General features: G+C 45.8%; 1 protein-coding gene across 2 annotated transcripts in view; it reads right to left on the bottom strand.

Moving 5' to 3' along the window:
• The window catches only part of SIDT1 (SID1 transmembrane family member 1), a 40,008-nt gene extending 15,376 nt beyond the window's left edge, over nucleotides 1–24,632 (bottom strand). For both annotated transcript variants that reach the window (XM_066572133.1, XM_066572134.1), the window contains exons 1-10: nucleotides 24,249–24,632; nucleotides 10,658–10,779; nucleotides 9,492–9,662; nucleotides 9,243–9,288; nucleotides 6,723–6,824; nucleotides 5,900–5,983; nucleotides 5,676–5,769; nucleotides 4,398–4,469; nucleotides 3,939–4,032; nucleotides 2,774–2,817 (exon numbers count right to left, since the gene is read on the bottom strand). In XM_066572133.1, the coding sequence (XP_066428230.1) occupies nucleotides 2,774–2,817; nucleotides 3,939–4,032; nucleotides 4,398–4,469; nucleotides 5,676–5,769; nucleotides 5,900–5,983; nucleotides 6,723–6,824; nucleotides 9,243–9,288; nucleotides 9,492–9,662; nucleotides 10,658–10,779; nucleotides 24,249–24,437 (1,018 nt within the window). In that variant the 5' untranslated portion in view covers nucleotides 24,438–24,632. The remainder of the gene's footprint in view (nucleotides 1–2,773; nucleotides 2,818–3,938; nucleotides 4,033–4,397; nucleotides 4,470–5,675; nucleotides 5,770–5,899; nucleotides 5,984–6,722; nucleotides 6,825–9,242; nucleotides 9,289–9,491; nucleotides 9,663–10,657; nucleotides 10,780–24,248) is intronic.
• Between the last annotated feature and the right edge of the window lie 1,205 nt (nucleotides 24,633–25,837).

The raw sequence follows: 25,837 nt of genomic DNA, 5'->3' as shown, positions 1-25,837 counted from the left end.
GACTGACCCCAAGTCAGAGAAGCACCCATCCAGCAATGATATTTGACATTTCAATTTACAATTACTGCTTTTGTTTTTGTATGTCTGCTGTGCTTGTTGGGCTGGGGGCTAAGACTTGGTCTCAAATTTTGGCTCCTTTAGGCTCCTGCCCCACCCCTCTATCAGAGAAAACAAACAGCTCAGAGGAGTGTCAGAAGGGAACATGGCATGGACTGAGCACCAGAGGGAGGGCTCTGGCACGCTGCAGCCCCAGGTGACAGCCCTTGAGCCCTGAGCTGAGATTGGCAGGATGTTGTTGTAGGTTGAGGCATGAGCAAGATGCAGCTTCTACTCAACACCTCCAATCCAATCTCCCTCTCTCATGGAAGCTTTTCCTGTTGCTTTAAAAGTCATTTGGAAATCCAGATCGCTGGGAAGAGGGCAAAAGCATTTCCTTATGTTCACATCAGCAAGGTACAAGCACAATTCCTAGGCCTGTCTGTCCTGTTCCACGAGGATACTCCCTCCTAATTTTAGACCAGGCTTTATTCTCTCAAGTGACCTTTATTCTCCCAAGTTACCAAAGATTTCAATCTGGACAAAGCAGGCAAGCCAAGGAGAAAAAGCACTCTGCCCTGACTCTAACAGCTACTTTGGACCCAGCTCACCCACTAATTTCCATCCCACTTGCCACTGTGAGAGTGAGTCAGCAAAGTAAATCTACCACACCAGGCGTGGCTCCTCCAGCTATTGCCTCCACCAAACAGTGAGGATGCGGAAGGGAAGGTGTGCCATGGGATTAAAAAAAAAAAAAAGTGAACCACAGAGACCAGATATAAGATGGATAACAAGAGCAAGGAGGCACATGGAGTGGCAGGACATTCCAAGACCAATGGCAAAGACACATTGCTGAGCACTTCCATCCAGCTCCTTGGTAATGAAGAAGGCAAGATCCAGGAGTACTTGGGAAGGAAAGAAATTCCAAAGGGTGGGAAGGGGAGGAAAAAAACCAAACAGAGAAAGCCAGTGTGTTCACTGATCTGGAAGACAGGGAAGCTGCTAATTACCATTTTATAAGCATCAGTCAGACACACCCTGAAGAGACAATAGATGAAGAAACAGCGTGTGGGTAGGACATGATTCCTCCCCAGAGGAAAGGACATGGCTGCACATTCAGTGCCAGGTATGTGAAAGTGGCAATGCATTACAAGGGAGAGGACAGGTCACAGAAGCAGCAGGTGCCTCTGGGAGGAAAGCTGTAAACTATGAAAGAACTGTGCTCCTCTCTCCCTCCACAGAGCTGCTGTTCAGCAGTCCTCCCTGCTCAGCAACCCAGTTCTCTACTCTCCAGGTCCATACTAAGTCCAGCATCTGCGCCCTGCAGCTTTTTGGGAACTTTCCAAACACCAGAATTTAACCTCCACCTCTCAGCAGGGCAGTTTAGAAGGCAGTTTCTAAGTTGGCTTCAGCACATTAAGCCCCAGCTGCAGCATCAGCAGCACTCCCTGGGACTTCCAGTCTCACCTGGCTGAGACTGTGCCTCCTTGTCTTAGACAGTGATTCCTTGTCAGCACCCTGGAGCTCTCCCACAGCCTTGGACAGGTCTCTTCAGCTTACTCCAGCTTCCCAATACACAGGCCTTTCCCATTGCTCCAGTGCCCTAAGACCTGCTCTTGTTCTACAGCAGGATCCATCCCAAATGATATAAAATGAGATTATATTTACGGACACTTTTACAGCTCCCTGTACATGCTGTGAAAAAAACCCCTTTCACATGTATTCCAAATACAGGGGTACACGTGGATCTTTTAGTGGCTGACAAAACAAGTCTAAGAATTCCAATGTCCCCAGGCCCTCAGCAGAAATATTAAGCCAATTAATGCCAGTCAGAGTGAAATTCCACTGCTGATCCTTTAAACACAGCTCAGTTATGCTGCCATGCTTATCTGATGGGATGCAGCAGACCAGAGAGACTGAAAATGCTCACATCAAAAAAGGAATAACATCAAGGACCTCTCAATGCTGCCAAGACTATGTCCTCCCTTCCTCCAGGAGAGAGGTACAAATGACCTCAGCACCAATGCTTTGAACTACTTTGCAGGCACTAAATATTTAATCAAAATGAAAAGACTCCCATGCCTCACCAGAAAGCAAGAACTCCCAGTGCCCCCCATCCACATGACAAAAACCTCCATCTTTCACTGGCAGCTTCTTAGATGCAGCCCTGTTTTTATAAGGCAGAAGGCTGCAGCTTGTGGAAATGTGGGTGCAGCACAAAGTAAACTGAATCCAATGCCAGCACAAATATCATAAACACCACTACCTAACTCTGTTAGTCATTCATTCAGCTGGCTGCCTGCAACGTCCAGTGAAAAACTGGAATTTAACATTTGTGAATTTAACATTTAAATTCAATTAAAAGACCCCATGCTTAAACCCGGCAGAGGAATTCTTAAAGCATAAGAGCCAACATACTCAAAAGTGCCTTGTTTAAAAATCAGCAGACCTGGCATCAGGAACATCAGCCTGTAGCCAGGTCCAGGCAAGGCTTAGCCTTCCTCCACCCCTTTAAAGGCAGTTCCTAGGGGCAGGAGTCAGGACCAGGTTCAGGGCAGCTGGTTTCAAAGGACTCTCTTGTGAGGGCAGAGAGGAAGCTCTAACATCTTTCCTCGGCACCAGAGACTGTGTGAGCTACCAGGGAAGACAGCTCCAGGACAGAAGGTACTGGACTGACAGCCTGTCCTCTGCCTGTGGTGCTCACTCAAGCTGTCACACAACAGGGAAGAGACCTTACCATGCTCAGGGCTCAATCTCCCAGCTGAAGCCTTCCTCTGAACCCTGCAAAGCAACAGACAGCACTCATGAGACAGCCAACAAATCTCAGCACCTGACACCCATGGCAGGATTATCTAGGACACCAACAGGTAAATATGGCACAAGTTCTAAAAAAACAAATAAAACCAACAAAAATAAGCACAAAAGAAACAAACACACTCAACAACAAAAAAGAAAAATACTGCTTGGACTAGACACAACTCAGCCATGACTGCTTGCTGTTTGTCTCTCTAACTTCCAAAGCAACAGAGGGCTTTTAATCCCCTCAGCTATCCACCTGAGGCAGGACAACCATTTCCATTACTTATCCCATCCTACACTGCTCAATATGTTGGGAGAGACCCTCACACCATCTTTCCAAACCCATCTTTCCTGCTCGGGGGAACAAACATGTATGAATCTCCTGAAGTGGCAGCAGGATTTAGAGGCACTCACTAGCACAATGCTTAAGAAGCCCATATCACCCCTGTCAATGCAGATGTCAAGCAGAAAGAAGATAGTAAAAAACCAACCAAACAAACAAACCAACAAAAAAAACCCTACCAACATATTACCACAAGACAGAAAAATATCAGCAGGTAAGAGCACATACTTAAGGAATTTAATTGAATTGTTCCAATGAAATGTATTTTCATTGATGTGTCTTGAAGTTAAGCCATGCTCATGCACACGTTCTTCTCAACACAAGCCCAGACACCAAAGTTTGGGGCAGGGGAGGCAGGTAAGGAAGGAAACCAGCATTCTTGGGACTCCAAGGCCCAATTTGTGTCACTGCCACTGATTGCAGTTCTCAGTCCAGCATGCTCTCACACTCCATATCCCAGACTGGTCCCTTCACAATTCCCACCTGCTGCCCAGTGTCCTTACATAAGAAAACACAGGGCTGGGGCACTACAAGACTGGGAGGGCAGACCCTTAAATTTTCATCCTTCCCATGGTCCCCATAGCAGAGGAAGAAGTATTTTCTGGCTGATGATCAGCAGGAGCCCACTGAGCAGTCATGGACTTCTTCAGCTGCTCTGCTTAGATGCTTGTCACCCCACTCATCCCAAATTTTCCATAGGGTGTGGTGTCCCTGATGAAAAGAAACAGAAAGGCTGTTCTTTTATAACCCCTTGACTCACCTAATGTAGTGCACAAAAGCAACAACCACTGAGCCCAGGTAAAAGGAGAGGAAACTCAGGAAACTGAAGAACATGGCCTGGACATAAACAGACTCTGAGGAAAGAGAAGGGATCAGTCAGCTCACAGAGCAGGAACAGCAACTCTCAGGGTCAGCACTCTTCCCAATACCACCTTGTTAAAATGCCCAGCCCCAAACAGCCCTTCCAAACCCATTTGCTTTCTTCAAAAGGAATTGACAGAACCTGTTCAGCACGATCTCCCCCCCTTTCTTCACCCCCAGTGCTAGCTGGTGTGGCACACAGCCCTTCCTTGAAGGGAGCAGGCTCCAGGTGGCTCTGACTCCTTTGCTGGGGCTGTCTGCACCATTCCTTCAGAGGCTGCTGGCCCAGTCACACCCCTGTATTCAGAAGTGCCAAGTTGCCCTGCAAAGTTGCATTGCTCTGCCCAAAGACACTGACTTTTAATGGAGGGCAGAATTGTCACTTGAAGGTTCTTTGTCCGCTGCAGGTTCCAGGTACGGTTGACATTCCCTGTGAGATGCACAGTGTACAGAAAATATAAAAACAATCAACATTAATGATTTCTGGCATTGATCTTGGTTCTCTGAACTTGCAAAAACAACAGGGTCTGGCTTTTCACTAAAATGTGTGGGTGGTTTTGCTTTAAAATGTTCTCTGATCTATCAATATACAGCCTTTCCCAAATGTTTCCCCCTTCCTCCCTGTTCACAAATTTTTTTTCAGACTAGAAATCCCTGCTTGAGCCTTCCATATATTGCTTAATTCTGCATCCTGAATCCCAAAGGCATCTCATCTCCTATTCATTTAATCCCCAAAGGAGAGGTTCTCTCACTACAGGTAGTGGGAGTCCATTTTTACCTTTGGCCAAGTCCCTGTGAGTAAAACATTTCTGTGCAGGATGCCACTCCAGAAATTCACTCTGTTTTTGTAGGGCTTAGCACACCAGGCCGGTACAGCCCTGCCGACAGCATTAGGATGTGAGAATGACACTCCAAAGGGCACAGGGTTTTTTTGTGGGAAAATTGGGGCAGAAAGGTGGCAGGGGAGTAGTAAAAAGCTGTTGAGGGAGATCAATATATCTGTTGGTTGCAGTCTTGCTTCTTCTACAGGGAGGAAGCTTTGAGGCTTTGAGAACAGGAATTTTCCCACTCCAGTTACATCCACTGCATGAGTGGTGGAGACTTTGCTTTTACCACCGCCCAGCAAGTGGACACACTGTCTTCTGGCTGGAAAAGACACTAGAACAAGTCTTTTGTAAAATTATTCTCCCAGAATTACCGATTTTTCCTGTTCCCCCAAGTTCAGAGCTGTCACAGATTCCAAGACAGCAGTTGGAGAAGATGCTCTCTGCAGGAACTGAGACTCCATGCAGCCAGGAGGATAATACAGCAGCAGGGAGCAGAGGTGAGAACCAAACCAAAGGCTGAAAGCAGTGTTGCCTGGATGACTCCAGTGTCTCCCAAGGCCCCAGTGGTGCTGCTGAAAAGCACCTAACCCCAGCATGCCAGGCACTGTACTAGCCAGCCACCTCCTGCCACATCGAGGCTTTCAACCTGCCCAACAACATCAAATTGATACTTCACTCTTCCTCACAACTACCTGGGTAAGACAGACCTACATAATCACCCAGTGGCATCCTACAGGAAGGTCCCAAAAGACACTCACTGCTCCATCACTCAGATGCAGCAATCAAATCCACCTCCCAGAACAACTCACCATGAATTGAAGAAGGCACAGAACCCCCACAGGCATAATCCTCTGGCTTGATGACAAACACAACGAAGAACTGCTCACCTGGGAAATCTTTTCTCTGCACAGAAGGATGGAAGAAGACAGAAAATCCATAAGACACAAAGCCTCTCCACTCCAACAGGCCAGAGATCAGGTTTTAATTGCTACACAGGCAGCAAAAAACACTGGGATACAAATCAACATCTCACCTGCACAGTTATGGCTGCCTGCTTTGTCATAGACTGATAAACTCCATTGAATTCCACATTATGGTCCAGGTCGTACACTGGGCACTAAAACAGACAACTAAGGGTTAAACCAGGGACAACATCCAAACTACTTTCAAAGGAAGCCAGCTGGAAAACACAGCAGAGAACAGCAAAAAAAGGCCCCAGTTGGGGTATCCAAGGGAATAGAACCTCTTGCATCTCTCTCTGCTCCCATACTGCAGCTCCCTGCACTATTCAGGGAGGTGGGAAAAGAGAAATAAGTATGGGGCTATTTCCCAGCTACAAGCAACAGCCAACCTCCATGACAGGGAACACCCCAGGAAAGGGGATGAAATATACAGAAAGGAGCAAAACTCAAGGAAGAAAGATATCGTGTGTCTGAAAATCAGAAGTTGCCCAAGCTGCCTTGAGCCAGGGGAGAGTCAAGGGAACAGCACTGTTCCCTCCCTGAGCCACCAACATTCCACCCAACACCCTCCATGGAGAGACAGACCCATATCTCAGGGAACCTCACAAGGGAGACATAAAGTCCCTCTCTGGAATGTGTTCCCTATGGATAGGCTAGAAAGGAACAGCTTGTTCACCGTTTTACAACAAAAGTCTCTGTGTGAGCTACTTGAACTCAGCATCCCTGTCTTGGCCTCCTTCCCACAGAATTTTCATTCCTCTTTCAGGGGCTCTCTTCACCACCACCACCAGGGCAAAGCCCTGCCTTGGGCTTTTCCCTCTGCAGGGCCCAGACCCCTCAGAGCTGGACACAGCTCCAGCAGGCAGCTCCTTACCCTTCTCTGCTCAGACTTACCACAATATCCTGCACAGAGACAACTGAGCATGGGTAGGCTGCATCAGACACCACATTAATAATGACTGAATCGACATCCGGAGGAAATTTGTACAGAAAGTACTGTAGAGAAAGCAGAGTACAAGAGACATGATCCAGAAATCACCCTTGGCAGTATCTTCAACACCTTCCTTAGCTACCTCAACAGCCCTAGATGGCTTTGGGGTTGGATGTGGATGGCTTTCATAAAAAATCAGATTTCAAATATTAGGACCTTATACTACAGAAGAGCAGATTAAATATATACAGGCAACTGTCCCCCTTGCACAGTATGCTATTAGACACAAACATCTTCAATGTGCAAAATACAGCATTGATCCCTTCACCTTTTCCCACCTGATGAAGCTACAGTGACTTCGTTTTACACCCCATTCCATTTTACCTTGATATGAGCAATTTCCAGATGTTTCCATACTGCTGGCTGTACTTTTATACATGGAAAACATCGTGGAGCTTTCTCAAATGGGTTGCCTCAAAGACAGACCATGAACAGTATTAGGTCAAATGGCTGAAACTCTGTCAAGAGTTTCATAAATAAAATATTGATATTAGTTGAGGGATTTGGGGTTGTTTGTTTGCTTTGATGGCAAAGCATAATGGGGGTTTCTCTTTGCACTTTAGCTTTGAAAATAATGCAGCTGTAACTCTAAAAAAATTCTTTAGACACTAATATCCGGCAATATTCCTACTTTTCCGGGGAGAGGGGGTGGGAAAGGAATGGCATCTCCTTCATTGAGCAGGCCCACAGGACAGTTTGTGGGGTTAGGAAAAAGCTGTTTTTCCAGATATGGGCAAAAGATGTCCAAGGCAATATCATTATTTGTATATTTGTTCAGTAAAAGGTTTGATGCACTGCAGGAGAAGTGTGGCTCCTGCGCCTGCCCCAGCAGGATGTTTCTTGCAAGGGCTCCCATCATCCCACCTGGAGGCCAGACCCTGAGAGCTCAGGCTCCAAGCCACAGCCACTCTGAGGGGCTGATGGGCACTCACACCCCCTCAGAGGGACACAGGCTGAGGAGTGCCACCAGCCACCTTCCTCCCTTCCATATGGTCACCAGGCAGCCACTGCTGCCACACTGGGAGCTACCACCACCCCTGCTCCAAGACCATCACCTGAGACTTTCCCAACTGTAGAGCTCCCTTTCTGGCACATAAACTTCAGTGCTGAGCAAGGGCCAGCTGTTTCCTGTTTCTCTTCCCCCATGCCAACCCCCAGGAATTACAGCCCCGAAGTGGGAGGGCAGGGACAAGCAGGAAATTACCCAAGCCTTTTCCAAGTTGCCCATTTCTACGAAAGCATTTACTCCCAGCACCCCTCCCCAAGCAGGGTCCCTTCCCTGCTGAAGGAGTGATGGCTTCAACCACAAGTCCCTACAAAGTGCAAACTCACCAAGCCAGTTTCCTTAGCAGAGCAAGTTTTGTCTGCACCAAGCAAGGACACAAGCAGACTGAGCTCCTTGGTTTCCCAGGGGCACTTTTCCCCTTGGAAAGTTCTAGGGGCATGAGGATCACCTTTTAGTCCATGAGGACTCTTCTGTAATTTCCTCTAAGCCATGCTTGCACCAAGGTACAGAATTAACACAAGGGCATTGAGGCCAGCAGTTCTCTGCTGCACACACTGCAAGTGTTAAAAACACGTCCAGCCAACACTTCTCACCTATACAAGCATATCCAATTTCTGCTTCTGCCCTCAGGCACAAACTGGGCTCCAGACAACATCTCCTTCAGTTGTTACCTCTTTTTACAATACCCATCTAGGTTTTAAATCATCTTTTTTTTCTTCCCCTTATAGACTGCTTAATACTTTGATTTACAAAAACCTCAGCATTATACCAATTAAGAAGCAGTCTTCTACTCCATACACCTGGTTATTAATTAAAAGTCATAAATCTCATATTATTAATTGTGACAAAAAAATCAGACCACAGTCACAAAGTTAATTTCATATCCTAAATATTCTAAAATCCTAAGTAATGAGTGCTTACAAAGAGTCACCATCATTCCCTATGCTTCTGTAGTATAAAACACTGCATGAATCTGCAAACCAGATTAAGACATTTGTCAGGAAAAAGGATTAGCTAGGATGCCTGGTAATACTAAACCTAGAATTAAATGGTGTTATTAACAGTGAAAGCAACAACAAAAACAGAGTCCCAGAAGCCTGGGTAAATCACACACCCTCCTAGCTCTACAAGTTCCTATAGCTCTACAGTTACTGCCAACAGCATTTTCATCCAAGAGGGGATTTGTATCTGCAGGGCTCTAAGCAAAGCTGTTCAGCTGGAGGGGCTGCTCATACATGCCTCCTTCTGAACTAACAGACATACTGACATAACAGCCTTAAGTTTTAGCTTTCATACTTTCTAGATTCTGTACTGTATTAGCATATAACTCTGAACTTCATAAAGAAAGATCAAAGATCACATCAACCACTTGGATGTGGTAAGACATACAAGCAATCTACACAGGATTCCTCCTTACCTGGGGCTGGGAAGGGCTGGCAGTGAAGTTAAAAGCTTTGTTGGTCCTAGAAAACAAATGCCGGAATGTTGAAGTCTAAAACTTTTAGAGCTGGAACACACCCAAAGTACCCTGAGATTAAACAAAAGAATATTTTTTTCCCCTAGGAAGGAAAAATAAGGGAAGAGTAGGCAGATGGACCAAGTCCCTTAAGTGATGTTCAAGTGGTACATGAAGAAATTGCATTTGTATTCTCACATCCCAGCTTACTCAAGTTGGAAGTTCTCCAGCCTGGTGACTAGCAGCTCATATGCAATATTGAACGGTGCCATGGAAGCCACATCCACAAATATGATCTGCTCAGAGGGTCTTGTTTCAGGTGTTGGCTCAGAGGGACACAGGGTCCGACTCACTTCTTGGTAATTGTAGGTCCTCTGATAGCTACAACAGCCAGGGAAAGGAGGGAAGAGAAGGGTGGATAGGAAAGAGAGAGAGAGAGAGCAGTTAAGAAGTTTTTCAGCATTATTAAGAATGGCATCATTTTGCCTCTGTTTGCATAACTGAAATTCTCATCTAAAAGCCCAGGAGCATTCACTCTTTTATTCAGCATTCAAGCTCCACCTCTGTTGCCTCTGGCAATCTGCCCAAGGGACTGCAAGGGACTGGTCATCCTCAACATTTCACTTCCCTCGGGGATGGCTACAACAGCTGTGGATTTCTAACATCTGCCATTTAGTGGAGGCAAAGAGAGCACTGACAGCCACTGCTGTACCCATCACCTGCATCAGGCAAAACACTGCAGGATATCTGCTGCTGGCACCAGGATTCAGTCACAGGATGAAGCTTCACCTCTGAAATGGACTAAGGTGCCTGAAAATTCTCTATTTGCAGCCCACCGAGCCCTGGGGTTAATGAAGATACAAAGCAGCTTTGCTTTCATAAAGCAGCAGCCCCAAAACAACTACTCCCTAGAATAAACTTAACTTAAATGTTCCTGAGGTGAGAAACAGAAGCTCTTTTTCCAGAAATGCACTGTTACACAGAAGCTACAGTGCTCTTTCAAGAGCCTGTTCAAACCCTGTCCCAAAACAGAGCCCAGGAACCACCTGCACACATAGCAGCAACTGTGGAATGACAGCAACAATGTGTGGTAGATTCAGTGACTGGTGCCACAGGCAGATCCCCTGCAGACAAGCCTCCTGGTGCTCTGTGCACATATCTGAGAAGCTAAGAGCCAAGAGCAGGCTGCCAGGTGAGAGGTGACCTATGAAATCCTGCTCTCCCTACACCCAGCTGGCAGCGAGCAAGGACTAACCAAGCCTGCAGTGCGCACAGGTTACAAGATGCTGCATTGAGGGAGGCTGCTGATGAATAGAGCTGGTAGAGGAGTGTGCAGAGAGAGGAGTGTGTCACAAAGAAGAGCCTCCAGTACTTACAGGCCTCGGAAGATCAGTGGCACCTGCCAGGAGAGCACTCCCTTCTGCTGACGGACTACAAACAGGACGGGGTACTGGAGGTTCTCGGAGCTGCTGTTCACGTACACCCTCACTGCATCCACCTGTGGGGAAAGAGAGCATAAACTGAAGGGGGAGAACAAGGCAGCTCCAAATCTAGGTGGGAAAAGCCTTTCCCCCTTCCTCAGTCTGACTTAGGTGCTGACAATATGCACAGGGAGATCAGCACTGCTTATCACCAGACTAACTATTCAGAAGTCATTTATAGAAGTGCCTCTCTGCTGATGCTGCAGTCCAGAATCACAGCCCTGTGCCCAGGTCAGAGGTGACTGTCAGACAAGACACAGTGGACAAATGCAGAATACATAAGAGAGTTCAGTACCTTCTGTTGGGAGCAACCTACATAACTTATCTTACAAAAATTAAGCAAGCACATGTGGACACACAAGACAAAGACTCAAAGCTACAGCTAACAATTTTCTTGCCGGGACTCTTATGTGCCAAACTCAATCAACATTACTGGGAAAGTCACAAAGATGACATCAAGAGCCAAGGATGAAAAAGCAGATTAGCAGTGGGCTCTCATGTAAACAATTCCAATATGACCATAATCTCACCTAACAAAACAGGAATATACTGCTGACTGCCCTCAAGTGGACAAGAAAGGCTGCTTGTGAGAAATGTTGTAATGCAGCCCACTGCACCAGCAATTGAAATTTCTTCTTACATTATCATTGGCCACCACGTGATTGCAGAAGTAGGACAGCTGTGGTGTAACACACCCTCAGTTCACTATTTGAGAAGCAAGAAGTTTGTCTGTACCACATGGAAATATCACCATTTCCATTTGAAAACAGCATCCCTTCAGCTCCCTCTCCAGAACTGTAGACACTGATGAAGAATACAAAATATATGAGTGCATAACTCATCATATGATAAGAAACAGTCCATCTCAACTAAAGGCCTTGAAATAATGAGAACATATTAAGTAGATAATACATACACATTTTAAACCTGCCACATCCTGAAAGATTATAATGGACTCTCACTAGATCAGTAAAATACTTCTCACAGATATTCTGATTTTATTCCCTCCAAGAAGAGTAAAGGGTCAAGGAGGTAGCACATTCTGAAAAGAGCATACAGAATTAGGAAGCTAGAAAAAGGAGAGTTATCTGAGACAGCAACTTATCCTTACCCTGGGGACACCAGTTTCAGAGAAATTACTTACCTCTGCAATTCCAAGTAAAAGAAAATTTCCTATTTATTCTTGTTTGGTGATTCTTGACTCACATGAGAGTTGAATCTAGTAGAACAAAACACCTTCCTGAAAACCATAACCATCAGTTTTCCTGACATTATTACCGTAATACAGAGGCAACAGCCACCAATTCCTAAAAAATTATATCTTCAACAAAAAAAAACCAAAAAAACCAAACACATAATTTAATTAAAACCCCCTTGAAACAGAAGAGTGTCTTTTCTCATTGCCTTCTGGCTTCTAAACCTTTGCAAAGCTCTTTTGGCCTGCTTTCCAGTTTTTCCTTCCAGTCACAAGAACTATATATGCAATTTTGTTTCCAAGGATATTTCACCATAAAGTGCTAAAACAAAGCTAAGAAAAACACCAGCACAAAGCAAAACACACAAGGAAAACCTGAAGGGTGTCACCACAGCAGCACTGGAAGATAACTCAGTGGCTTCCTTAGTCCCTGCAGCTGCCCCAAGGGAGCCGAGCCAGCACACATTGGTGTGACTTGGAAACACGGGGACTAGGCTGAACAAGCTCCTGCTTGTTTCTTGGTGTTTGCTGTGACAGGGAGTGAGGACATGAAAGAAGCAACTGGAACTGAACAAGAAAACAAATCTAAGGAACATGAAGACAAAATGGTCAAGCCAGTCTCCTGCAAGGACATGGAACAATTCTCCACCCATGGGGAAAACAACTATCACTGCAGAACTATCACATTTCAGCTACCTGTACAGCAGCTTTTTGCCCATGAAAAAGGTTCGAGCAAGCCCACCTCTACAGGTGAAGTGATTCTTGCTTGCCTCAGGCTGGACATGGCTCTGTGAACTCTCCAGGGCCCAGCACATCAGCTCAATGCAATGGGGAGCTCACATCAAACTCACAGCAAATATCACTACTGGCTCATGCATCCTCAACTATCCATAAATACAAGCCAGAGATTGGGAAATTCTCTTCTCCACTGACTGCACAAATACAGACCATAACCCAGGACATGAGTTAGGCATATATTGCAGATAGTCAGGTTTTCTTAATTGTACATGAGTATGTGTATATTAAATGAGTACAGTTCCCTCCCAGCCCTCTCCTAATGGGAGAGGTATTCCAATGCCTTTATCAGCTTTGTGGCTCTGCACTGGACTCACTCCAGCAAGTCCATATCTTCCTTATACCAGAACTGGGACCAGAACTGGCACAAGCAGGATCACCTAGAGCCAGCTGAACATGGATGGAGACTCCATAACCTCTCTGGGAGACCTGTTATGGTGACTGATCATCCTCAGTAAGAAAAGAAAGTTTCCCATCTATTCTAGAGAAGCACAAGGGAAGGGAAATAAAAGCATTGGTGATTAATGCTCTGACAGAGAAAAGCCTGAAAAGTGGGAGTCCCTTCCCTCTGCTGTGATCCAGCAGCCAGACCCCTCATTTGGTTCCCCTCTCTCCACAAAGCTAAGCTGATTATACACCACCTACAACATTTATTCAGCTTTGCTGCTGATTCCATTTATCTTATAAGAAGTGTAGGGAATAGGAATATCAGGACAGGGAGGTAAGAGTCTCAAGACTCAATACTCTTTTAAATCTAAGCAATTACACACAAGAAAACTGGTATATGCCATAGTACTACCATAGTGACTTATCTGCATCCTTACTGTAATCAACACTCTGTATTTGCTCTCTGTTACAGCTGGTTATAGCTTCTTTGCCCTGCTCCCCTAAATTCCATTTCATGTGCCTTGACCTCTTTTTGGTCTGATATCTTGGGCAACACCAAGCTGCATCAAAGCAAGACCAACTATGGCCTAAGTATGGACTCACAGATGGGATCCCACTACACTTTTTCCCCCTCTAACCTTTCTCTCTGCACTCTACACAGGCAAAGCTCCTTTCCAGGCCATGTTCAACAGGGTGCCTCAAACAGAGAGGAACATCAGAAAATCAGAAGCAAAACTTACAGAGCAGCTCGTTAAGAAGATCTCAATGTAATTTAAATTTCACCTCAATACACCAGCAATTCACTTGCAATGAATAACTCTGCTCCTACTACATTTGCACATACCCAGATCAATCTGGAGCATCACACTGAGTGTAACCCCATCAACATCTTTATTATAAAAGTCCAGGAAACAAACAGGGTGATTAAGAAGCTGGACAGATGGCAATTGAGGTTCCAGCCCATCTAGTTATGTACCCTGCTGCCATCCCCACAGCAACACAGGGCCTCTTCTGGGCAGATCCCCATCCCAAGGTGCAGCTCTGCTCTCCCCTCAGAGGATCTCAGGGATACAGGAGCAGCTCCCAACAGCTTTGGTTGATGGGCATCTTTCTTATATGACAGCTATTTCTGCCAAACACTGCAACAAAACAGGTGGGATTTGCCTTCTGGCCAAACCTGCACAAGAACTTCCCAATTAATGGTTGATGACTTGGAAATAAGCTTGGGCATAAGTCCAGAAAAAGGTAGGTGCAATTATGAGGAAGCTTGGGAAAGTGCAGAAAGAATTACCATTTAACTGCAACCAGGGCTTCTCTTCATCTGCTGTCACTCACTCTCCAATTTAGTGCTACAGATTAGAAGGAACCCTAATTAGTGTCCTGGAGAAAGAATTTTCCCTGGCAGGATGAACTGTCCAGCAGGAGCATCACAAGGGACAGGGATAAAAACGTAACACTTATGAATGGATGTTTATGATTTTTAGGTCTTCTTCTACTTGACCTATCTTAAACTTGTAATCCATGCTTTGCTCCTAGATTCTCTTGCCTTGATATCAACAACAGATACAATCTCATGCTACAGATTTAATGAATTCACTATTGAGTCAATGCTACTAATCCCATCTTTCCCTTTGAAACACATTTGGCATTTGCCTTCAGCAAAATATTTTTACAAGAGTGAAAAAAAGCAGGAGGTGAAGAAAAAAAAGTGATTTATTTATTTCAAATATGCTCCCCCTCCACACCTTCCCAAAGGTTATTTCATTTTTAAAACAAGCAGTTCTAACCCAAGAACCCTTCCCTGCTACAGAACCAGTGCTCCCATCACACATACCTCCCCCTTCCAACACAAAACTTGATGTGGAGACAAGAGGAACTCCAGTGAAAAAACAGTGTTTTAAATTAAAAATTATAATCATCACAAAGACTATGAGCCTTCTCTGCATCCATCCCCACTCATTTAGCACTGGTGACATGAGGAGGAAGTTTTGCCTGGGCAGAAATGAGGTCAACTAGGCTGCTGTCACTCCTGCATTGCCAGCACTGCTGAGGAACTTTATTTTGGAGTAGATCATTGCCAGCCCCACAGAAAACTAGTTGCACCTTCCCCTTCCTTGTACACTCTCAGCAGGAGGCTGGCAGTACAACATAGTGCTAGACTTCATCTGCAGCCTCCAAGCTGAAACCCTCATCTTGGGAAACAAACTTGTGTACCAAATGCTCCCTTGGACAAGGCAGGCCCTGCACAAATATTTGTCAGCAATAACCACACTGCTGCCTTTTGTGCTGTGGGGCTGAGGCAGGGTCAGGAGTGCTTCAGAGACTTCTGTTCCTCACATTCCTTCCCAGTGCCAAGGCTCTGCCGTGTGCAGGGGGGCGATTCACCAGCAGGCTCATGATAGTTTTGTTTCTCAGATGACTGACCTTGAAGTTTCTCCTGTGTTTCAAGGTAGACAGAGCAATAAGACAGCTGAATAAAGAGAGAGCTCTCAGCTCTACATAAAAACGTGTTAGACCAGGAAAGACAAATATTTGTACTTCAGTTCCACCACCACCATGGAGATAGGGGGAGGGGAAAAAAAAATTAAAATAAGTACAACTGAATTCCATTCTCTAGATGGGAACAGGCAGAAGGAGCCAGCCCCAAATTTGCACCGCTGAACAGAACCAACATGGCCGCAAACATTAAGCAAAATAAACCAGGCTCTTGTTGACATGAAAGAATCTTTGGACTGATAATTAAATCTGCATTTTCCACAGAGATTATACATCATCTTAAGACTGTGGGGATGTGAATTTAAGGGCAAGGCAGGAGGTTGCAACAACACCTTGTGCTGTAAGCAAAGGTTTTCAAGGGCTTTACCATGGACTCCTTTCCAAAAGCTCTTGCTAAGCAAAGCCTTTGAGTCACACCAGGGCTGCACCCACACGCCAGGCACTCCTTGGCAGCCTGTTGGGATTACCAGCCCGTGTTGCGACAGCGCTCGGCCGTGGGCCTGCCAGGCACCGGGCCAGGCCCGTGGGCAGGGAACACATCCGGCAGGCACTCACTGCTGCTCCAAGGAAAGGTCTCAGCACAGGATACATGTGCAAAAGTCACTGAACTGCTAATGCTGGCTGTTGCATGAGAAAGAGGTGCTTCATTTTTATACAGACCCCGAAATTAAGTGAGGTAGGATTGAGCCAGATGGACTGGAGCAATCGAGGCAGTGAGTGAATACCCCATCAGCACCCAGCTCTGCTGATCTTCCCACTGATGAGGCAATGGGGGAAGCTGAGACCTGGAAGAAAAACAGTGACTGGTTTTAGAGAACCGCTTTTCTGCTGTCCCAGGAGATGTGAGCACCACTCCTGGCTGACAACAGAACAAGTGGAGCTCAGAGGATCATTCCCTTTCAGCCTTTCTCTGTCCCTACGCTCCAATGTCAATAAGACTTAATTGCCAAAAGCAATCTGTCAAATAACCTTGGCCCAGAGTTTTCTTCCAGCATTTCTGCCAGGAGTATTAAATACCTGAAGCAGCATAAATGAAGAGACAGACTCTGGGTATGTCAAGCACAGCCTTGGACACATTAATATAACTGCTCCAGGATTAGTATTTTTCATTTAAATGTTTCACTCTGTGCAAATGTGCTGTGTGGATTTACAGTCTGCCATGGACTTTCCCATGAGTTCACTTGTTTGCAACAGTATCTGTGAAGCATAAATGGAAGTAAGACAAATATAAAACATGATAATATTTATCTTTTTCCATTATTGAAGTTTTGTCCTCTAACCAATGTCGCCAGGGAGTCTCCAGGACAGCCAGAAGGATAAATTGGGAGTTGCTATGCTGGATGAAGTAGGTACCTGTTTCTGAACACCCTCAGACTTCAGAGAGATGTTAAAAATAAAAAATACTATTTTGAACAGTCAGTTAAGGAACAAACTACTCTGCAATAATTGCATCTTCCTAAACCACAGCAGCTGGAACTCCGGGCCAGGCCAACCCTTGAAACAAAACGGTATATAACCTTTCCAAATCATAACTGTGTAACTCCAAGCTCCTGGCACTAACTCCAGGGTTTGCTGTCAGAACTTAGATCCCTGGTTCTTTCTTGGCTCCCAAGTTCTTCACTTCAGTATGTGAAGAAGTTCAGCACTTTGGATGTGGATTGAATTATGTCTTGTAATGCATGATGTCTTTTTTTTAAACCATTTTCCATTTATTTTAAACTACTCTGAAGTAGCTATTTCTATGCTCAAAGAAAAACGTCAGTGTAAAAAGTAAGGAAGGTTGTTTCTGAAATCCTCTGTGGTTCTCCAAGTGTACACAGCACAAAATTATGTTTGCCTATGCAAATGTACTAAACTATATTTTCAAACTGAGCAGATGGCACACCCTTGCAATATACCTTTTACAGTCTGTACTTCGATTCCTTAAATATCCCCTGAAATAGCAGATGAGGTCCATACAGAAAAAGCTTACCTTAGTACCAACAACTTCTGCACAAGTTATTTGAGGACATTTCACAGCCTCTACTTACAATGCAAATGTATAATAAATTGCTGCACTGTTCTTGGAAAGAGTTCAAACTGAGGAGAGGCATTTTGATGAAGTTCCTCAATTCAGAATTTGTTTTCTTTTTTAATCTAAACATCTTGGGGCTGGGAAGGGAACAACAAAACCTGATCAGCTTTGATTTTAAACATGACAGCCCAACAAGAAGAGAATGACTAAGATTTAGAACAACATTCAAATTCAAAAGAGATTCTTTAGTTCAAGGACAAGTTATAGAGCTTGACAGCATTAGCTTACACATTAGAAATAAAAATAAAATTCCTGCCAGCACCGCAGTCACCATCTGAAGGTCTGTTGGCTACTCTGTAAGAAACCAGAGCAGCTTTCAGTTTTTTCCCCTAAAGCCTGCAAACTGATAGCCTCTGTCAAGATGTACTACTCTCTTTCTGCCTCCTAGGTAGGAAAACCCACAAAATGCAAAATCTTAGAAAGATAAAGAATAATTTAAGTTTGAGGAGATCTCAGTTGCTTCCACCCCCAGCCCAAAGCAAAGCCACATCCCACACTGTTCTTTCAGCTAAGATATCCCACTTTTGTCAGAGTTTTCAAGACTGTATTTTCTGATGCAAAAAATAACAGTCAAGTTTGAGTTTTTAGTAGATCCCCATGCAATTTCTCTCATAGTTTACTTTTGTTTTCCCCTGTAAGCAAAAGCTTTTTGTGTGACCCTAGGCAGGGTGAGGAGTGTTCAAGAGAACCCACTGAGAAGCAGCAAGCACATTCCAAGTGCTGTGCACTCTACACTGCCTACGCTGTCACCTCCTAGGGTTGCCTGTTCTCTTTAAGAAATATAAATTATATACACAAAAGTTACTCCAAAGGGATTCTGTTGAACCTTGCTTGGCTTCAGATACCATATACTATAATTTGCTTTGATTTTTTTTTTTTTTTGGATTTGATTTTGTGCCTACATTCCTGTCACATAAGACATTTACTATTAGGTTCCAGAAATGGTGTGCTGAAGCTCTTCCAGGATCCTGTGGTGAACAGACTAGAGCCAGCAACTAAAGAGCAATAGTGTTCAGGCCCTGGAGATCCTGTAATAACAGCAGCTCTACCAACGTAAGGAAATCCTCTTATGCAACTATTTGTAATCTTCCCAATTTCTTTGATTTTTACCTGCATCTTTGTGGCTAAACTGGTGGGCTTCCACTCAGCATTAAGGAAAGACAGAACTCAGCCTGTTGTCCTCACTATAGCTCAGGCTCAGCCTACTCCAAACAGCAGACTAAAGTTTTATTGCATTCATAGTGTAGCTGTGGACTGAAAGCTGGGCTGGAGCCAAGACTAACATTATGCAGAACGTGTGCAGGACACCATGGGAATACTTCAAGGTAGTTTGGCCTGAAGGCTCCTACATGTGAAACCCAAAGCCAGCTCAGAAGCAAGAGGTGAAAAAATTGCTCTTAGAGTTGTTATAATAGACATGGGTGCTGCTGGAATGAGACCTACACTAGTATGTCAAACAGCAGAGAACAGCAAACACTTGATTTGATCACTGCCACTTATTAAACCAGGTTGCCCTGTGTAGCAGATCAAGGAGTTTTCCCGCAGCTAGGACATATGGCTTTAGTCTGAGCAATTGTGTGAGTCATCACACAATTCCAGAGGAACATACAGGTTCTGGCTTCTTGCCTAAAGGAAAGCAAGTGCAACTACCATCTACACCTCGGAAACGAGATCCATTCACTAGAAGTCAGAGGAACACAAATGCATTGTGCTCCTTGACTGGAAAGGGCACTTGGTCACAAAACTTAAGGCACGTAATTGGAGGACTTCTGATCTTCTTGCTAGTGTTGAAACTGCTCTTCCTTTAGAGATGTCAACTTTTTCCTATCTGCAACTCTGAAAAAACAAAGGGTAATGATAGTAGCAACCCTCCCTGGCAGCACACAGCCTCTCACAGACTGAAGGTAATTTTTTACCCATCACTCCTCAGACAGACTTCACAGACAAGACACTCAACATACTCCAGGGCTACACATCCTCACACTGCACAACTGCTCAGCAGAGAAGCCACAACTTAATCAACTGTCAATCACAATTTATGGTAAGTTGGGCCATATGGGAACTGGGACTGGGGCTCTGTTCCTAGTCCTGGCAAGGGAGGAGGAGGGAAATAGCACCCACTCTTTCTCTTAAAATAGGCACAGCCCACTGCTCAGCTTCCAAGCTCATCGCAACCAACGTGTACTGCATGAATGTCCAAGAATTGTGTCTGGATTGCAGCAGCTTTGCCCACAAATGGAAAGTTGGAAACTTGTTCTCTTCAGAGATACTTGGTTTTCTAAATATAGTGCAAGTATTTCCCAAATCATACATTCAGCTGACCTGAGCTCCAATGAGGAAAAAGAACTTTGGTTGTCTTCTTTCTCATGATATTCTCCTGGACTGCTTACAATTTGGTACAGGACATACAAACCTGCACAATGTTAGTACAATTTGTGTTTTCAGCAAATTAACCATTAGCAACTGCCATATCCTACAGTGGTGGAAAGTCTCATTCACTTTGAATTCCATCATTACTCACACACACACTATTCTTCCTGAAAACCCTGGTATTATTGCAAACATAGAACTAAGCAGGTTCTCTTACTTGTCACATAAAGCCTTCTCCAGTCAGTGGTAAATCCAGCAGAAATATTCTACAGCACTTTTTCAGTCTTCTGAGCAGAACGCACTGCACATGCAGTTCCAGCAAATCAGCAAAGGTCTCCTTCCTTTCTCCCTCCCAAACAGGAACATGGTGAACATGTGGAATGAGTGTGCTTGTTTTTTACCCCCATCCTGGATGTCTCCAGTGTAAATAATTCTAAAATAAAATAACCCTGTTTGCTCAACTAATTGCTCACCAGACTTCTAACAGTGCACATCTGCCTTTGCTGTTAGAGCATGAGGGCATAGCAACAAGTGACACAGTTGGGTTTATGACTATGTTTTTTTACACTTGGAGTTAAAAACTAAACAAACAGCTGTACAGGGAGGGAAATTTCAAAGAGCAGCTAGAAGGAAAAAAAGGGAATTCAAAAAGCAGTAAGACCACCCCCTTAGTCTTAGCAGTAAGACTAAGCAGAGGTGGCTGTGCTTCTCCTCAGTGCAGCTTTACCTTCACGTTTCCACCTCAGATATTAAGGCCTAAATCCTAGTACATAAAAGACTGTCAGCTCTCCTGCCTCAAGACAAGTGTTTCTGCACAGCACATAGGAAGGCTTTTCCCCCTCCACAGACAGCGATGCTTTACACACAGAAATTTCAGCTAGGTGGTTTGGTTCACATATATGGATCATCATTTTCATTTTACCCATAAGTTGTAGAGAAAGGAAGCCACGTGTCTCAAAGCAGCTCTGCTGCAGAACCCTGAGCTGTGGTTTCTTCGCCTTGTATCTGTCTGCTTGCGAATACTCTCATGGCACTCATTTTTGCTCTCCCGTCTTGCATGCATTTCCATATCCCAAAGAGTAGGGATGATGATGTGGATGAAGAACATCCTCTGAGATCAGGCAAGCACAACACTTTTCAGAAAGCAGAAAGTTCTAATGCACCAAACTGGAGGAAAGGTCTTGTTCCCTCCTTTCTCTCATCCAACATCCAAGCACTGCTCTATTCAGCTGTGTTTTCAGACATGCCTGTGCAGCCATAGCACCTCAGTAACCAGAAAATTTACAGAGGGTTGATGAATCACAAGCCAACCCTCACATTTTGTCCTTGTTCCCAAGTTTTCCCTTGCTTTGTAGGCCTGGCCTCATGAGAGAGAGCAGCAGAGGGGAAAACAGCAGAATTTACAGCATCATGAAAACAAATTCCTGTTTTCAGAACCAGATCACTCCAGATCTGACTTTGTTTCAGAGGGGAAAGCAATTAAACTCATGCACTGCAGCCCTTCCATATGGAGAATGCTCTTTTTATTCAATTAACTTTTCTGTAACTAAGGTTAATTGCCCATGTGGTATCTGCCTAGAATTATCAGAGGCTTCTGGCTAAACTGCCATCAGCACAGAGACAGAAAGAGACCAAAAAGACCAGGAAGAGCAGAGAGCTCACAAGTGGCAGGCAACTGGCAAACTCCTGTCAAATACTGGCTAGTATTCCCTCCCTAGGAGTTCAAGGCTTAAGACTGTACCAAAAGGCAATGACTAATACACTGAATTTTTGCAGGACTTGCATTGCTTCACAAGACTCAACACCAAGAAGACAGCATGTCCCTAAACATCTTCCCAACTTTTGCATAAGAAAACCCTGCCCACAAGAACTTGGTCATTAAAGTCAAGGTTTCCACTACCAAGCTTCTAAATCTTGAGGAATTCTCAATCACAGGGAGACACAGGAACACCAAGACAGCTCAGCCTTTGACCATGCCAGTAAGAGGAGATCCAGCCAAGTTTGCCTCTCATGGGTTCAGGGCTGCAGCTGGGAAAGGGGCTGCACACAGCCACAGCCATCCCCCAACTAGGTCAGCCACCTTCTTCCCAGCTCCCACTGGTTCATCTCAGAAATGGCACCTGTGGAACTCGGTGAGGAATCACAGAATTGGAAGATCATCTTCAGAGATCATCTAGTGCAAACATCCTGCCATGGGCAGGGATATATCTTCACTAGATCAAGTTGCTCAAAGCCCCATCCAACCTGACTATGAACACTCCCAATTATGTGTATCCACAACTTCTCTGGACAACCTGTTCCAGTGCCTCACCATAAAATAAATTCTTCCTTATGTCCTACCCAAATTGACACTCTTTTAGTTCAAAACTGTTGCTCCTTGTCCTGTCATTACGCTGTAGAAAGCTTCTCTTGATCATTTTATAAGCTTTTTTTATACTGAAAGGCCATAAGAAAGTCTCTCTGGAGCCTCCTCTACCATCAGAACCTGTTCTAGGCCTCCCTCATCAGAAAACTTTCTATGAAATTCCATCTTTATTTAAAGAGTTTTTATCTTTCGAACACTTTTCCTAGCAGGAGCTTGTTGCATGGCCCACTAAGCATATTCATGGCAGTGCTTGGTGAGTTCTGCATTGAAAAAAATATTAAATCTCAAACCTGAATTTCCCCTTCTTAGATATGCTCTTGACCCTATCTCTGCAGAGACTTCATGTTCCAGCAAACAGGACCATGGAGATTAGTCCATTAGAGCTCCTGCTTAAATAAGGCAGCAGTCTGTACTGAGCAGTCTGTACTTCACAGCTACAGGAACAGCTTAGCGTCTAGAAGTTGCATATAGGTACCTGCAAACACCCCTGAGCAGCCATGTGCTTCCTCCCATTGTAGCTCTCCAGGAGGGAAAGCTTTTTTTCCAGAGGTGTCCAGCAAAAAAACACACAGCTTCAAAGAGCATATTAAATTGAAGGAACCAGATTAATTTTAACTGAAGTCAGTATTCGTGCTGTCTCTGCTAACAAGCCACAGACAACATGTGGACTGCCAACAGGCTCTCATGGTAATACCCAATACTTGTAACACCCAAAGAAACCTAACTTAGACCTCGTCCAGCTTCCAAAAGGAGGCTCAAGCCCAAAGTGTGCTTTTGGGTGAGACCTCCTGAGATCATTGGTGACACCCAACAGTTAAGTAAGGCTGGGCTCAGTTGCATCATAGCCCAGACACCCAACTGCTGGCCCATAAATACCAGGTGCATTTTATTGCACAGTATACAGTGTGGGGAAAAAGCCACAGCTTCCATTTTCTATTGTTCTGTGCAATTGAGGACAGGATGGAAGAGTCATCTACCTAGTTCACCATCTTTTGGTACATCAGATCATCTTACTCATCAATTAACACCCAATCCAAAAAACGGAGGGGGGGGGGGGAGCGGAGGAGGGCAGGCAGAGTTTCCAAGGTACCACTTAGCTACTTGAGATAAACAAGACACAAAAAGTGGGGTGGGGGGAACCCACAATAACTGGGTATATACATAGAGGACAGGTTTCTTTTCACCATCAAACAGCCATGGATGGCCCTGGCCACCCTGCCCTGCATCCTCCTCACGACACACCTCACATGCACAGCCTTGCCTCACCTCCCGGGCTACCAGGGGAGAGCACCCTGATCCTAAGAAAATGCACAGTGGGGAAAACGGCATTAAGAAGGCTTATTAAGTGCACATGCACATACACTCTTTTTTTTTACTTTTTTCTTTTTTTTTTTTTTTTGATGGTTTGGTTTTTTTGTGGGTTTGTGTTGTTTTTCAAAAATTATTTTTAATTAGTACTACTACCCTCACAACTCTCTTCTAGTCTTCAAACGCATTCTGCTGTTAGAAGTACTGGATACCAAACCCCCCTTTGGCGGTGGGGGGCACCAATCCACCTGCCCACCCCGCAGCCCCTGGGACACCGGCACCCTCCCAGCCGGCAGCCCCAGGAAGGAAGGTGGAAAGGAGCCCGCAGGTGCACTGCGGCTCCCGACCAGCGCGGCGGCGGGAGGATGCGGGCAGGACAGAGGGAGAGCCCGGCCCGCTCCCGCACAGCGGCGGAGCCGGTCGCTCCCCGGCACACACCCCACACCCGAGAGGGAGAGGGGGACGCGGTGCTCGCCCCGCCGGCGGTCGCTCCTACCTGCCCGGGCTCGCTGCGGTAGGCGAAGGCGTAGACCCGCTCCGAGCTGATGTTCACGGCGCCCCGGTAGACGTGGCCGAAGGCGCCGGGAGCGGGGTTGTCCCCGGGGCCGCCCCCCGTCGCTGCCGCTGTCGCGCAGAGCAGGGCGCAGAGCAGAGCCCCGGGGGCCGGGACTGCCCTCCCGGCCATGGGCTCCTTCCTGCCCACCCCGCCAGCCGCCCGGACTGCGTGTCCCCGGCAGGGCGGGCGGCGAGGCGCTTTATCTGTGATTTAAATAAACAGCTCGGCGACACGGGCGAGAGGCGGCGGGGGCAGCGCCGCACACCCCCGCCCCTCGCCCGGGGGACGCCGAGCAACTTTCCCCGGGGAAGGACCCTCCGCCGGCCGGCGGGGCGGGGAGGGGAGGGGAAGGCAAGGGAGGCCGGCCGGCGGGCTGGCCAGCCCAGGGGAGGAGGGTCTCTCTCCTCTCGGTGACCGGCCCCAAATTCTGAGCCCGGCTTAGCAGCCGATTGTCAGAGAGCTTTTCCCCTTGGGGAGCCGTGCCGTGAGCGCAGGGACACGCTGGCATCGTCAGGCACGCGGGGATCAGCATCTGCAGGGCTTCAACACTCCCTGCCCACCGCGTTAGGGGGGTCCCCGCTCCATATTCTGCCGGCTTGCAGGAGCTGCAGGTCGCACCTGAAATCCTGTATGGGGCGCTCCCTAACCTTTAGTTTTGGCTTCTCATCCTAAAGCCTAAAGGTGTGGAAAGCAGCAGCAAATGTAATTTCATTAATCTGAAAATGGCTTGGTGAATCTTTTCTTTGCGTATCCATGGACCTAGCTACAAACCACACTGCAATGCTCTTAACCTTTTCAGCAAGATGAGAGCAATACTGTTGGGCTGGGAAAAGGCAAGGGATGTCTCTCTCACGGCTTAATGCTCCTATGGTCGTCTGTTGAAAACACATCTAGGAAATGTGTCAGATCCCATGGTATAGGGATGCACTTTAAAGTCAGAGAAAATGGAGTGTTGCTTATAAAGCAATCGGAAGGGTTTTTCAGGCTGAGGATAAACTTTCAGGAGCCACAGTTTTATAAAGTCAGCCTGTAGTCTCCAACTGCAGCAACTCTAGCCCCAGAAGCTTTACACAAGTTGCAGATTTTGTTTTCAAGGCTGAGAGATTTCCGGGGGTCACTTGTCTTTGGAGGAAAAGTTGCAAAGCTCAGCAAAATGAGCCGGCATGCCTTGTGCTGCCATTTTGATCTCCGGGCCCTTGTGTGATTTCTGCCAAGAGGAAAAAGGAAACAATTGTGTCAGTTCTGTTAGTATTGAAGCAGGGTTCAAGTCACCCTGCCTTTTGTCAGAGTCCCAAGAAGTATAATTTAGAGTAAAATAAACCACTTGAGGCCTGGAGGAAGATGGAGAACCCAACACAAAGATTTTGTCTTTCAGCCTGGTACATCATGCTCTGCAGACAACAAGAGTTTATGACTCTATCTTGCCTCTTAACAGGACATGACGTGACCTGTCCTGGGAGACTTAGACTGTGGTGGCACGGGGAGACTTATGGCCTCCCCTCCCCACCCTGCAGAGTCCAAGGCTCCTG

Source organism: Molothrus aeneus, chromosome 2 (genome assembly GCF_037042795.1).
Source record: "Molothrus aeneus isolate 106 chromosome 2, BPBGC_Maene_1.0, whole genome shotgun sequence".
NCBI classification, from domain to species: Eukaryota; Metazoa; Chordata; class Aves; order Passeriformes; family Icteridae; genus Molothrus; species Molothrus aeneus.
This window is presented reverse-complemented; position numbering and strand designations above follow the sequence as displayed.